The sequence below is a fragment of the Procambarus clarkii genome, chromosome 71 (genome assembly GCF_040958095.1).
Source record: "Procambarus clarkii isolate CNS0578487 chromosome 71, FALCON_Pclarkii_2.0, whole genome shotgun sequence".
Lineage (NCBI taxonomy): Eukaryota > Metazoa > Arthropoda > Malacostraca > Decapoda > Cambaridae > Procambarus > Procambarus clarkii.
This window is the reverse complement of record NC_091220.1, coordinates 16,166,200-16,179,977: the sequence shown is the minus strand read 5'-3', so window position 1 is coordinate 16,179,977 and position 13,778 is coordinate 16,166,200. Positions and strand designations below refer to the sequence as shown.

Here is a 13,778-nt window from a genome sequence, read left to right as displayed (position 1 = left end):
TCATAAAGTAGGCTTGCATTAATTTTGGACAACATGAACGAAAGCATCATGATACAGGTAACCAGTGTCGGCCAATAAGCCAATAGCTAACTCGTGGCTACCATTGTAACATAGAACAGTATGCAACTTGTAATATAAACACTGATTTTTAACTCATGAATTAGCCATACTTAACTAATACATTAGTTGCTGCTGATACACAGTAACTGATCGTGAACCATCACTGTACCTCAATGATACACAGTAACTGGTCCTGAACCATCACTGTACCTCAACTGATACACAGTAACTGATCGTGAACCATCACTGTACCTCAATGATACACAGTAACTGGTCCTGAACCATCACTGTACCTCAACTGATACACAGTAACTGATCGTGAACCATCACTGTACCTCAATGATACACAGTAACTGGTCCTGAACCATCACTGTACCTTAGCTGATACACAGTAACTGGTCCTGAACCATCACCATACCTCAACTGATACACAGTAACTGATCATGAACCATCACTGTACCTCAATGATACACAGTAACTGGTCCTGAACCATCACTGTACCTCAACTGATACACAGTAACTGGTCCTGAAACATCACTGTACCTCAACTGATACACAGTAACTGGTCCTGAACCATCACTGTACCTCAACTGATACACAGTAACTGGTCCTGAACCATCACCATACCTCAAGTGATACACAGTAACTGGTCCTGAAACATCACTGTACCTTAGCTGATACACAGTAACTGGTCCTGAACCATCACCATACCTCAAGTGATACACAGTAACTGGTCCTGAAACATCACTGTACCTCAACTGATACACAGTAACTGGTCCTGAACCATCACCATACCTCAATGATACACAGTAACTGGTCCTGAACCATCACCATACCTCAAGTGATACACAGTAACTGGTCCTGAAACATCACTGTACCTCAACTGATACACAGTAACTGGTCCTGAACCATCACCATACCTCAATGATACACAGTAACTGGTCCTGAACCATCACCATACCTCAACTGATACACAGTAACTGGTCCTGAAACATCACTGTACCTTAGCTGATACAGTCATTGCTTACAAGCTATCACTGTAACCTGACTTTGTTTGGTTAGTAGAGGATCTTTAAATACAAAATAAAGAAGTCTGATTGGCTAGCCAAAGACTTGCTTCTGTAGCAAAGACATTACAAAATGCTAAAAGGTATCAATGGCTTTAACTCATTAATATTTTAAAATTACCGTAGCGATAAACATTTTATAAGCGCATTATAACTAAGCGGCATGACTGCTCGCCGTGTAACTAAGCAATTGGTCCATATCGTGCTTTCTTCATATCTTAATCAAAAGACATGCTAATTATCTAAGCCCAAAAGATACGAGGTTAGATTGGGAGGACACCTGTGTGACAAGAAACTAGTTAATGATTTACTATGATAAGATTTTGTTTGCATTTAGTTAAGCCAGCTTAGGGTGAGACTACAAACTGCCACAAGAGCTAGCTCTGCCCACAATGCTGTTGAAAACACTACCGAATCAACAAAAAATTTGTAATCAGGTATTCCATTATATATATATGTCCACTATCTACAGCATAAAAGGGTGCAGTCATAAACTCATAAGCCCATTAAATCAAATAGTCTGCCAGCTTACATATAACTGAGCTTTCATTGTTTCAATTAAAGTTAATTGTAACTGCATTAGTGATGGTCCCACACAGCAGGTCAATCGGAAACTTTGGCCTAACAGCAGCCATCACACAGGTTGCTGCCTAAACGTAAATAAAAAAATAGCTGCATATACCGTATCACAAAAGGATATGAAACATATTTCTCAGCCAAATAATTAAGTAGAAGTTATCACCATTAAGAATTCCAAAGTTTACATCACCATCCAAGACTCAAGCACGGTGAGAGGAAGTTCCACATCCTTACTAAAATTCAATATAATTCATTAATAAGGTATAAACTTCATTATAATATTTATGTTACACTACATATTTAAGACAAAGCATAAAGAATTTTAATGTTACACTTTATGATTAACAATTTATATAAGATTTCTGCCAATAGAGGCATGAAAAGTACAAAATAGTAATCTTCAAAATATATCAACATTAAACATTGAAAACATTTTCCATGATTTACTAGATGAACAGTATATGAGGAATGTTAATAAGTAGAAAAACATTTGAGGAATTCTTGTATGAACATTGTGTGTGTGTGTGTGTGTGTGTGTGTGTGTGTGTGTGTGTGTGTGTGTGTGTGTGCGTAATTACTGAAATGTACTTATTGGAAGAGAGCTATGCTTGTGGTGTGCCATTTTCTTTATATTTATCATATTATATAGACTGAGTGTTGAAGCATCTAAGGTGCTGGCAAACACAGCCGATTGTTATTTAGCACATCTGGCTACCACAGCTTGCAATGGTATACTTTTGCATATTTTAACAACACATGTTCTTGAAATTTGTACTAGTGAACTCGCCTAATTGTGCTAATGGGGGGGAAGAACTTCAGTTCTTTGATTTGACTTCTCATTCTCTAATCAATTTGATTTACCGGATTTACCTGAGGGCCACTAACCCTAGTGACCTCGACGAGGACAGGAAACCAAAGTTCACAAGTACGGGTACTTGTGTACCAGAGCCTATTCGAGACTTAAACGTGTTTAAGAACTGTATATGCTCTGTGTGTAATTGTGTGTGTGTGTTTACCTTTCAGTAACTACGGGGGATAGGAATTTACCTCCTAACCATTTGTAACATGTTTGTGTGCGAGTGTATTTTATATATATGAGTATGTATGTGCACATGTGTGTACAGTAATTACCTAAGTGTAGTAGCTACATGATGAGAGCTATGCTCATGGTGTCCCATCTTCCCAATAAATTGTCATGTGATGATTTGAAACTACTGATGGGTTTGGCCTCCATAGCCACCACCACCACCTCACCAAAATTGTACCAACCTTTTACAACTCTTTGCAAACTTACTTATATTTTTTAGCATATTTTATTTCCTTAGCTTAAATTTATAGCCTCTAGTTCTTGAAGTTGAAAGTTTAAAAAATTCCTTCATATCAACGGTGTCAATGCAACCCGTTCTCGCACTTTCTTATAGTCAATATTGACTTATTAAATACGTGCATATGTGACATACTAAACATACTAGTTTACCTTGAAAATCTTCATAGAACACACCGACCTTACCTAACCTTCTTAGTATGTTAAGATAAGCATCTTATTGCTTCGTAGTTACAATTATTACTTAACCTATACCTATAATAGGTTAAGTAATAATTGTAATTACAAAGCAATAAGATGCTTATCTTAACATACTAAGAAGGTTAGGTAAGGTCGGTGTTTTCTATGAAGCTTTTCAAGGTAAACTAGAATGTTTAGTATGTCACATATGCACGTATTTAATAAGTCAATATTGACTATACGAAAGTGCAAGAACGGGTTGGTCAATGTGTCACAATTTTGTACACGGCGGTATTGCCATTTTCCCTCACATCCTCGAAATTTGGCATATTTACTATCTCTAGCTCTCCAAGTTCTGCAAGACATTTGGTAGCATATCTTTCCAACTTTTAAAGTTGAATGATGTGCGTCTTGATTTATGCACACAACTGCTGCATATTCTAATTTCAGTCTCACAAAATGTCAAGAACAGTTTCAGTGTAACTACAGCTAGTATAACGTTTATATGTTTCAGTATAACTATATATTTAAACACAATTCTACAATTTGCTAGTGTAGCAAAAGCTCCCATTCAACACTTTTGATGTGACTGTCTGGTGGCATTGTGTTCGCGTACGTGCAAGCATGTGCATGATAAAATAAAGTTACCTGAGAAGATAATGTGTGCACATCACTAGCAGCTTTAACAATTTATATGACAAGAATGTAAGGTAGACAGGACACCACAGGCTTAGTTATTATAATGTTAACTGCAATGAGGTAATTGGGCCATGACACACACAGGTAAAAATATACAAGCAAGCATGCACCACTCACACACACGTGCTTCAGGGCCTATAGTAAAAACAGCTTCATTGAGAAACTTACTACAATGTTGTAGTGCCTGAATGAAGGAGAAGGAAAAACTAAGTTTATGTTGAAGTGTATAATCAACCCTAATTTTCAGATGTAACCTATATCCCTCTTCAAGGTACTGTATACAATGTTCTGAACATTGAATACAGTACCTTGAGAAAGGATGTAATTACATTCAAATATTTGGTTTTTAATACACTTAAACATAAATTAAGTCTTTCCTTCACCTTCATTAATGACTTCATTGTCATAACCTACACTGTGTAATTACCCTATTGTAGTTTCATTCTGCAATTACACTTAGGTAATTGCACATTGCAGATCATTAAAATGAAGCCATTTCTTCTATAGGACCAGAAGCAACATAAAATACACTGATACTTATGCTTACAAGAGCCTATTTACTTTTACTGACTTTAGAAGGGATGCCAAATACAATAGCTGCAATATTTAGCATAAAAATAATTCTACATTGGAATCCCATCTATAGCTAAACATGTGTGGGTTGTTTGAATTATAGTGCCTATGGTCGCCTCAACAATACTGATCATAGAGACAATGGAGATTCACATAAAGGCCCAATTCATAGATTATATATTTTCAGTTCATACAAAATGTGTAAAAAGCGGACTTCATATCTCTAACTATTAAAGTTAACAACGACCAGGTCCCAAGTAATCTAGATAAAGGTGCTGCCCATTTTACCACAGATACAAAAGCCTAGCAGGCAGTGAATAAAAATATTCCCACAAACAAGATCAGGAGTGGCAGAAAATGTTCAATATATCAAGACTGGTGCACAGATGCAACCATGATGCTGTAATGTTGCTGCTCACCAATTCTGAAGGCTATATCATCTAAATAAATTACTATATTAGAAACTGTACATGAAAAAAAGTTCACAGAATGTTTTACATTTCACCAAGAATACAGAGTATCAAATGTGAATGTTATCGAAGGACTTCATTACATAACAGTAGTGTGAACTTACTCAAACGAGCTATACAGGCCACAGTTGATCCCTTACATTAGGAATTTTGCTTGATCCAACAAACCATTGGTAACTCCATTTCTTTTTTTTTTTACTGTTTTGGGAGGACATACAACCACCGAAAGGCATTTGTATCATATCCACGTACCCTTCGTAACCAAAGGCTTCACAGCTCGGTACCAAAGTGTTGTGATTACACCTCCATATTTGCATCATGTAGATAACGACTGCTAGGAGTAGAAAGTTCAATACTGAACACAGGTTCCAGTGGACCTAGCACTCCAGTAGCTCATCAGAATCATCATCTCAACACAAACATCCTCTTAAAGAGGACCATAAAATGCTATCAAGGTAAATGACGGAATTTCATTTTGTATACACCAGAAATTTTGCAAAGACCAATGGTCTCTGTAAAATTTTGTTATCGATTTTCTTTTGGCCCAACCTCTGTGGATATAGTATAAATGCCTATGTACAGGTTTGATTTTTACTTTACCAGGACAGTTTAGTGAAATACTTGAATAACCCTGAAGCACATTTAGGTAAGTACAAATTCATCATAAACAACTTTCGTCCAACACCGAGGTAAACAATTATTTATTATGCATTCTTAATTTGACTATTGCACGTAACACTGCAACAATTCGGTCTCAAAATGAAATATATATGATCATTATTGGGCCTAAAAATGTAAAATGATTAAAGTATAACAAACGTTCTCACCAATCACGGTGAGTGTGGGAGGAAGCGAGTACAGGTGTGGTGGAGGCAGCTGGCTCCGAGTTACCTGCCTCTCGCCTCACACCACCACCGTCTCGGCAAAGGCAATTGGGAGGTTTCCTGCTCTTGTATAACATTAATTTTCTGCTCAATAAAAATATATTTCCAGCACCATGATTGTCTCTCTTAAGACATCTTAATGGAACAAAAACAGACAGTGCAGATATAGCAATAAAATATCTAACAATAACTTTGTTCACTGTCCAGCCAAGCAGCTCTGGTATTTAAAGGTGTACAAATGACCATAACGTGGTAATATTTCCACATATGCCTTGGTCATCTTTTGTGTATCATACAAGTCTGATATACTGTACTGTACAGTATTTATAATGTTTGTATAATAATTTGTAGTACGTATTTTATTTTTCAAGTTTTATACGTATTTTATAAATATTTGTATTTAGTACTAAAATTCCATTGGAATGCATGAGCCGCAATAACACTCAATACAATAAGAGATTAGTATTGGGCCACTTTGTATATAAATCTTTTAATATCAAACTACAGTACCGTATTTGATAATATAATTGGTAAAGATAATATGTCCAATTTGAATTTGCATAAAAGATTTTACACGCACTGTATCGTCGTTCACATTTCAACTTGGTCTGCTGCTAACATGGCCGCATCCCAACAGGCTGGCTCAGTGGCATCTTAGGAAACACAATTCTCACAGAAATGAACATTTGTTTGGACTGCTGAACTGTTTGCACCACGTAAGAATTCGATCGAGCGAGGGGCCCACTGTACTTTCATTGTTTCCAAACATATGTCAAGGGTTTAAAGTACTCCTATTTGTTTTATGAAAGACCCTCTGGGTTTAATGTAAAGTATACTGTTACTGCATATTCCTTTTCTCAGGACTGAAGCCTGCTTGATACCTGCTTGATGGGGTTCTGGGAGTTCTTCTACTCCCCAAGCCTGGCCTGAGGCAAGCCACGCATTTAATCATTAATTTACTCATACTTCTTACATAACTTGAATGCAAGAAGAGCAAAGATTAATAGACCAAAACCTTAATGTAAACCCTTGCTAGAAATTCCTTTCTAATTAGGATACGAGTTCATATGATAATTCATTATCTAGCGTGTTCTAAAGATAATTATAAATAATTATACCACTGAAAATAACTAGCTTTCAGTCAATCCAATAAAGAGATCTTAAAATACAGCTGAAACCACGGGATAACAGGTATATTGGATTTTTCTTTATCTTTTTCTAAGGCCATACATATAAGACGTATGTAATATTTAAAGTGATAAAGAGTATGTATGTAGCAAAAACATTGTTATGCAATGCCCATGTATAGGCTATATCTGTGGCAGTACGAACTATGCTAACTTGTAGTACAATGTTTTGGGCCAAACATTCCATATTTTCTAAGTACAGTATAGTGATACAGTCCACGAGCACAAGCAAAACCCAACTCTATGAACCATACAGTCCTAATGAGAAATGTGTCGTATGATTAATTAGCTGCAAGAAGGGAGACAGACAAGGACAAAAATAAGTCATGACAGCAGCCAGTTTCACGAGTGGATGTTTTCCATCTGCAGAAGCTTTAAATATATATGTCTACTTGATAACTTACATCAATTTTTACTTAAGTACCAAATCACTGCCTCATACATTTGTGTAAAAAGCCAAAGACATGGAATATTTGACTTTGTTAGTAAACATTACAATACCATGGTTGCTGCAAGGATTACTTAGCAGTAAGAGAAGCCATTGCCCGTATTAGGGCAGTATTCTCCTGCCGTAGGTTAGAACGTTCGGAACAAGCCTGAGTGAGTTCTCCAGTAAGTAAAGAGAGGCGAGATTCCAGAGAAGAAATGCGCCGATCGCGTTCTTCCAGCAAGCCCAACAGACGTCGGTTTTCCTCACGGGCACTCTCTAGAAGCTGCAACAGAAAAATCCAAATGTTAAATTTAAAACAAAATACTGTAAAGTATTTTTTAGTATTAAGCTTTAGTCATTAATGTTTTACCTGCCCGAAACGCTTTGCGTAATAGTGGCTTTAGGCATTGTATGTACTAGCTCTATCTATAAATCCATCAATCTTTGTAAAATCTCTTGTATGTATGTATCTTAAATAAATAAATAAATGTTTATTTAGGTATTTATTTATTTAGGTATTTATTTATATTCAACCCTAGTATAGCTCATCTGTTATACATCATCCTAGCATAAACAATCATGTGATCCCATGTCCATTATGTTACATTGTAATCTGTGTCACAAGTCAACAACTTTGCTACCAAACCAATATTTACTCAGGTATTTTCCTAAATCAAAACTTATCTAATTTATATCCATTGTTTCATGTTCCATTTTGTGTTGATGTATTTAATACCTTATTAATATTGCCCTTGTTATGACCATTCATCAACTTGTATACATCAATCGTGTCACCTCTAACTCCTTCCCTTTCTAAAGAATGTAAATTAATCTTTTTCAATCTCTTCATATGGAAGGTTTCTAAATCTTGGGATTAACTTTGTCATCATTAACTGAATATGCTCAAGAAAATTTATGTCCATTCTATAACATGGCGGCAAAATTGAACTGCATAATCTATGTGGGCCCAATAAGAGAACAATAATAGTGGAATAACATAAATAAATTTCTTAAATGACACATTATTGAATAACATTATTGCTAAAACCAGAGAACAAAAAATTAGAGACACTGAAATACATAAGTAGAAATAACTTGGTGGCAATTCCTGCCCCACACCTGATCGGGGGCGACTGCTCCATGAACACGAGGGAATTGTAACATCATTGCTAGGTTTCCCAGCGTCAACATGGCCAGTCACAATTTTTTTTTCCTCATGATGAGGGAATGCATTTAAATAATATTAAAAAGCTTGATTTTTGTTTTGTATTTCTTCCTTACACACCAGGGCACAGAACTGTCTCCTATAAACAGGGGTGCAGCCCAATTGTTAAAGATGCCTAGGGCAGCTGTGACTTACACACAGTTCTCTTAAGTGTGGCTAGCAACAGGGAGCTATCGAGTTCCCCCTCCCCAGAAAGGCGTCTCATTTAATGCTTTGGTTATATTTTATAATATATACAGCCACAACTATTTTTCCATTCATCTGGAAGTGTTACCTTCCTATGCTTTCCAAAAATGACTTTCACTTACAATGTTGAAAAAACTGATTTTTAAACATACTATATGGCATTCATCTTCATTTAGAGGAACAAATATAAGCAGGATACAGTTCAATAACCTACTTCATCTACACTTTCGGACGTCGGTGTTGCGGGCCGCCCATTTGCAGGTTGACGCGTGTTCTGAAGATTATTAGAGGGATGAATGCTTGTTATGGCTGAAGAAGCTGGCTGGACGAGAGATAAGGTGGAGTCACTCATGGTGAGGGAGTCATAATCTTGGTTGTCCTCATCATCGGCTTCTAAATCACTTGGGCTGCAACAGTTTTGAAAAATACATACACAATAATATTCAGAGCCAAAAAAAAAAAACAGCATTTGTTGGCGCCATAAAAAGTTCATTCCATAAGAACTTATGTAATGAAATGCCAATTTCTGAGTTAGCCTCGGAGGCTTCCCAAGGCTGAATCACTGATTCAGTAGGTACGTACTCTAATCGACATTTTTGTCAATTACATGTACGTAAATTGAGTTAGTCCACATATTGTGTAAACTAGAATGAAACAGAGAACATAAAAACCATCCAACCTTAAGAGGAAAACTCTTATCCTGACACCACGAGTCAGTAGTACGTACCTGCCTGTCTCTCTCATGTTGAGGGTGGGGCCTATGACCCCCCCCCATGTCTCCCTCCCTTGTCTACAAAACTAGAAAAAGATGTGGTGACTTATGGTGGGGTAGAAATGGTGGCAACTTATGGTGGGGTAGAAATGGTGGTCACTTATGGTGGGGTAGAAATGATGGCAACTTATGGTGGGGTAGAAATGGTGGTCACTTATGGTGGGGTACAAATGGTGGCAACTTATGGTGGGGTAGAAATGGTGGTGACTTATGGTGGGGTAGAAATGATGGCAACTTATGGTGGGGTAGAAATGGTGGCAACTTATGGTGGAGTAGAAATGTGTAAAAATTGCTGCTCCTTTCCAGGATGCTGATTCAGTATATACAGTGCACAATATACAGCCGTCTGTATTACCTTAATTTTTTGGAAAAGTAGAAAATCCTTTCTATACTCAACATACAAGGAAATCTACTTCTACCTACTACACTACTTACAAGTTTGCAACTGACCTTTTATTTCTGTGACTTGTAAATGATTTCTTGTGCTTATGATCGACCATAGCCGGAGGCCCAGGAACAGCAGAGTGGTGATGGTCACTAGACCCTGTAGCATTTTTATCCTTCTCGGGATGTTCATTGTAATGTGTGTTGCGGCGTGTCTCCGCCGTCATCGACAACAACTCTTCGTCCTCACCAGTGCTGCCTCCTGTTGACTGTGGGCGCAAATAGCCTCTCTTCAAAAATTGATGTAGACAACCCATGCAAATAGATAATTTATACCTATGAATGCAACATTACATACATAGTATAAATAACACACACACATGACCGTTTAAACAACATGGTAACTGGTTAAGTGACAAATTACTACTACTGTACAGTACTGTATATTGATATAAGAGGTACACCAATATATTGGTATCAGCCTAATTTTTGCAGTACACCATGTGATTTACCCAGCAGGCATGAGTTAATACAATTATTGCAAACCCAAAATTTTGTGATTTGTGAGGAAAGTTGAATAAGGAACTGATGTGAGTTTTTTGTAGCATGAATGATTTTTGACAGTCTTTAACATATTTAATATGTTTAAAATGTTTTTAAGATCCAATACTGGGAGTGGTACAAGCTTTTTTACATTCAGCCAGCAAAGGGTTGAGCTCAACACTGTTTTCTTACCTCTGTGGATGGAAGGTGAACAACGCCAGTACTCCGTCTCTTTTCACGCAGTTTTCGTCGGTCTCGTTGCTGCTTTCCTTTGTTAGTGTGGTTAGGTCTAATGCGTAGAAACCAAAAGTGAATTATTTATCAAGTAATGGACAAAATTCACAAAATTAGCTATTCACTTATAAAGAACCATATATTCAACAACCATGTAGCCCTGTATCTAACACAAACTTCCCCAAGGTCATATGGATACCTGAATGTGGCCATACAACTTACCTGAAATTTCCACCCACAAATACATATGATAAATTGAATAAGGTACAATAAATAATAGTGAAGTTGTGCTCAAGATTATGAAATATAGCTTATAATATATATACAGGTGGAGAGGCAGTATACAAGACACTTGGTTGCACTAATGAACTCTGTACTGTACAGTACGTCTAGATTTCTTCTTATGCAAATAACTTGAATGTCTCCAGGACAAATAAAACATTGAGATTGTAAGTGGCATCACATGGCCTGTGTGCTATATATCATACTATTCCCAGAAAATTGTGAACAAATAAGATCATTTCTAGTTCGTGTATCTTCTCCTTCCCGCTGTTTTCTATTTCTATAATTTTCTCGTTCAGTTTTTTTGTCTCCATTCTTCATCCCTCATACTCATCACTTTTTCCACGTTTGTCTGCCATATCTCTTTATCCCTCTTTTTTTGTTATTTCTTATTTTATTATTATTCATATTTCTAAAGACACTGCCCGCCAAACACACACCGAAACAACGACGTTGGTACAACGTTCGAACAAGTTTTAACACCTCCTAACCAGTTATAACAACCAATATAGCAAGTTGTAACAATGTTCTAATACATTATAAACACATTAAGCCAAGATGTAACAACTTTATTACAAGTTGTAACAAGCGGAAAATAGAGACAGTTACGGTTTGTGTTTCCAGGGCATGCTTGAGCAGATCTTGATCAAAGGGTTGTCACTGGGTGAAGGCCTGTGTATCTCAAACTAGTATGTCTGTGCTAGCACCATGGCTGCAGTGGCACCAATGATCTGACTGATGGTGGCTTAACAGGCTGTGAGAGTAGATGTGCAACAAAAGGTCCACTCACTCCACAAACTTGGTGAAACAATAATGAGTTGGGACCTCTGTGAAGGTATTGTCATCTCCTTGGTATTGTTGCAAGAGGAAATGTGATAATATAGGAATTTGAACAATGGAAAAATTTGTGTATGGTGACTGGGGTGATGAATAGAAAATGTATTTGGTCTCGGATAATGGACTACAAGCCACAATCTACATTTAACTTCCATAAATGTCATTTGAATGCCTTAAAAATATACAGTATTATCAAAATCCTTGTGGTACTTATAGTTACACAGTTTTAGTGTAGCACTGCATACCTATTCATCCTTTTCTCTTTGAGCCTAGTGGCTGGCTTGGGGCTGGCATCATGGTCAGGAGCCCCTGGAAAGAGCCCTCCACCAGTGCCAGCATCGCGCTCACTTCCCTCACATTCTTCATCTGCTTCACCTGTAACCCAATATCTAACATTATAAAGCCTCACAATTGGTCTTACATTTACTCGGACATTAAACTAAACTTGTGCCCCTATATTTCCATAAAATATCTAAATCCCCTTTTTGCTGTGTATGTGTTGTCACGTGAATCCCCTGCATAGCAGTGGAACTGCCTTTCCTACTCACCCTCAATGCCTCTGTACTGGAAGTTCACCTCTACACCAGCCAAGACTAGTCATCCGTCCTGCCACCTCTCCATACCCCCCAGGGCCTGGCACGGCCTGGTACAACTCGGCAGCAAGCAGGGCGCCTCTGCTAACCGATAGTTTGCCTTCACAAACATGCAGTTAGCCGCCTTCAACTAGCAGTGTGGCGCCTCAACACAAAGACGCTGCCAGCTACAAACTAGCAGTTTGCTAGTAGCGCTTGTTACCACCTTGCGTTGACACCTGATGAGTCATCATCGCCAGACTATACAAAGGGCACCACCTCCCTAGAGAGCCAGTCTCTCAGTGTTCTTGGATTACCTTAGCCTCCTGCAATGCCATCTGCCCTCAGCCTATGTCATGTGCTGGATACTGTGGTGGTATGGTAGTTGTCTTCAGCACACCAGTATACTCGTGTATTGGATTTAAACTTTCATTTACTTATTTTATTTGTTCTATAATAACAGCCAAGTGTTTTTAGGTGACATTTGTGGTCATTAATATTTCAGTAAATTGTTTTAATTATTTATTTGATGATTTTCATTTGTTTCCACCTGTGACTTAAACACTGCAAGGGCCAAAGCAGCATTTTTTTTCTATTTATGTGATGGAGAGTCATACCACCTTGGTTACCCCACTACTAGTTGAAGGCAGCTAGTTGCTTGTTTGTGAAGGCAAACTATCGGTTAGCGGAGGCGCCCTGCTTCCCGCCGAGTTGTACTAGGCCATGCCAGGCCCTGGGGGGGGGGGGGGAGGTACGGAGAGGTGGCAGGACTGATAACTAGTCTTGGCTGGAAGAAGAGGTGAACTTCCAGTGCAGAGGCATTGAGGGCGAGTAGGAAAGGCAGTTCCACTGCTATGCAGGGGATTCACGTGACAGTGTTAAACTCTCGTATTTTAGTAGATAACAATCCAGACAAAAACATACTTGTTCATTTATCAGTGAACTAAGTAACCAACCAAAGAATAAACATGCATTAAAAGGACAAGAAAAGTAGATACCAGAGAACTATAGTTCCTGATGATGCTCTTAATGTTGATGAACATCCTGATGATGTCCAGGTAACATTAACATTACCTGAACATTTATAAAAACAAAAATATGTCCTTGACAACTGCACTAAAAAGTTTTTGCTGAAGCCAGGTGCGCAGTACTGTGGTTAATGCTACTGTTAATAACAAACAAAAAAGAAATTAACTATAAATATAGCTCTTGTTGCTTGTATAAGTAAACAAATTCAATTCCAACAAAGGTATTCCCTAACAGTGCTACACCATTTGATATAAAGCTAGC

General features: G+C 37.7%; 1 protein-coding gene across 3 annotated transcripts in view; it reads right to left on the bottom strand.

Annotated features, from left to right (window-relative positions):
* Positions 1 to 5,134: 5,134 nt before the first annotated feature.
* LOC123745597 (PRKC apoptosis WT1 regulator protein) overlaps positions 5,135 to 13,778 on the bottom strand; it is a 13,943-nt gene continuing 5,299 nt past the window's right edge. Inside the window, exons 3-7 of one of the 3 annotated variants that reach the window (XM_045726297.2) lie at positions 12,162 to 12,291; positions 10,756 to 10,852; positions 10,087 to 10,310; positions 9,079 to 9,271; positions 5,135 to 7,736 (exon numbers count right to left, since the gene is read on the bottom strand). In XM_045726297.2, coding sequence (XP_045582253.1) covers positions 7,542 to 7,736; positions 9,079 to 9,271; positions 10,087 to 10,310; positions 10,756 to 10,852; positions 12,162 to 12,291 — 839 coding nt within the window. In that variant the 3' untranslated portion in view covers positions 5,135 to 7,541. The remainder of the gene's footprint in view (positions 7,737 to 9,078; positions 9,272 to 10,086; positions 10,311 to 10,755; positions 10,853 to 12,161; positions 12,292 to 13,778) is intronic. The other 2 variants (XM_045726298.2, XM_045726299.2) reach the window with 2 other exon arrangements.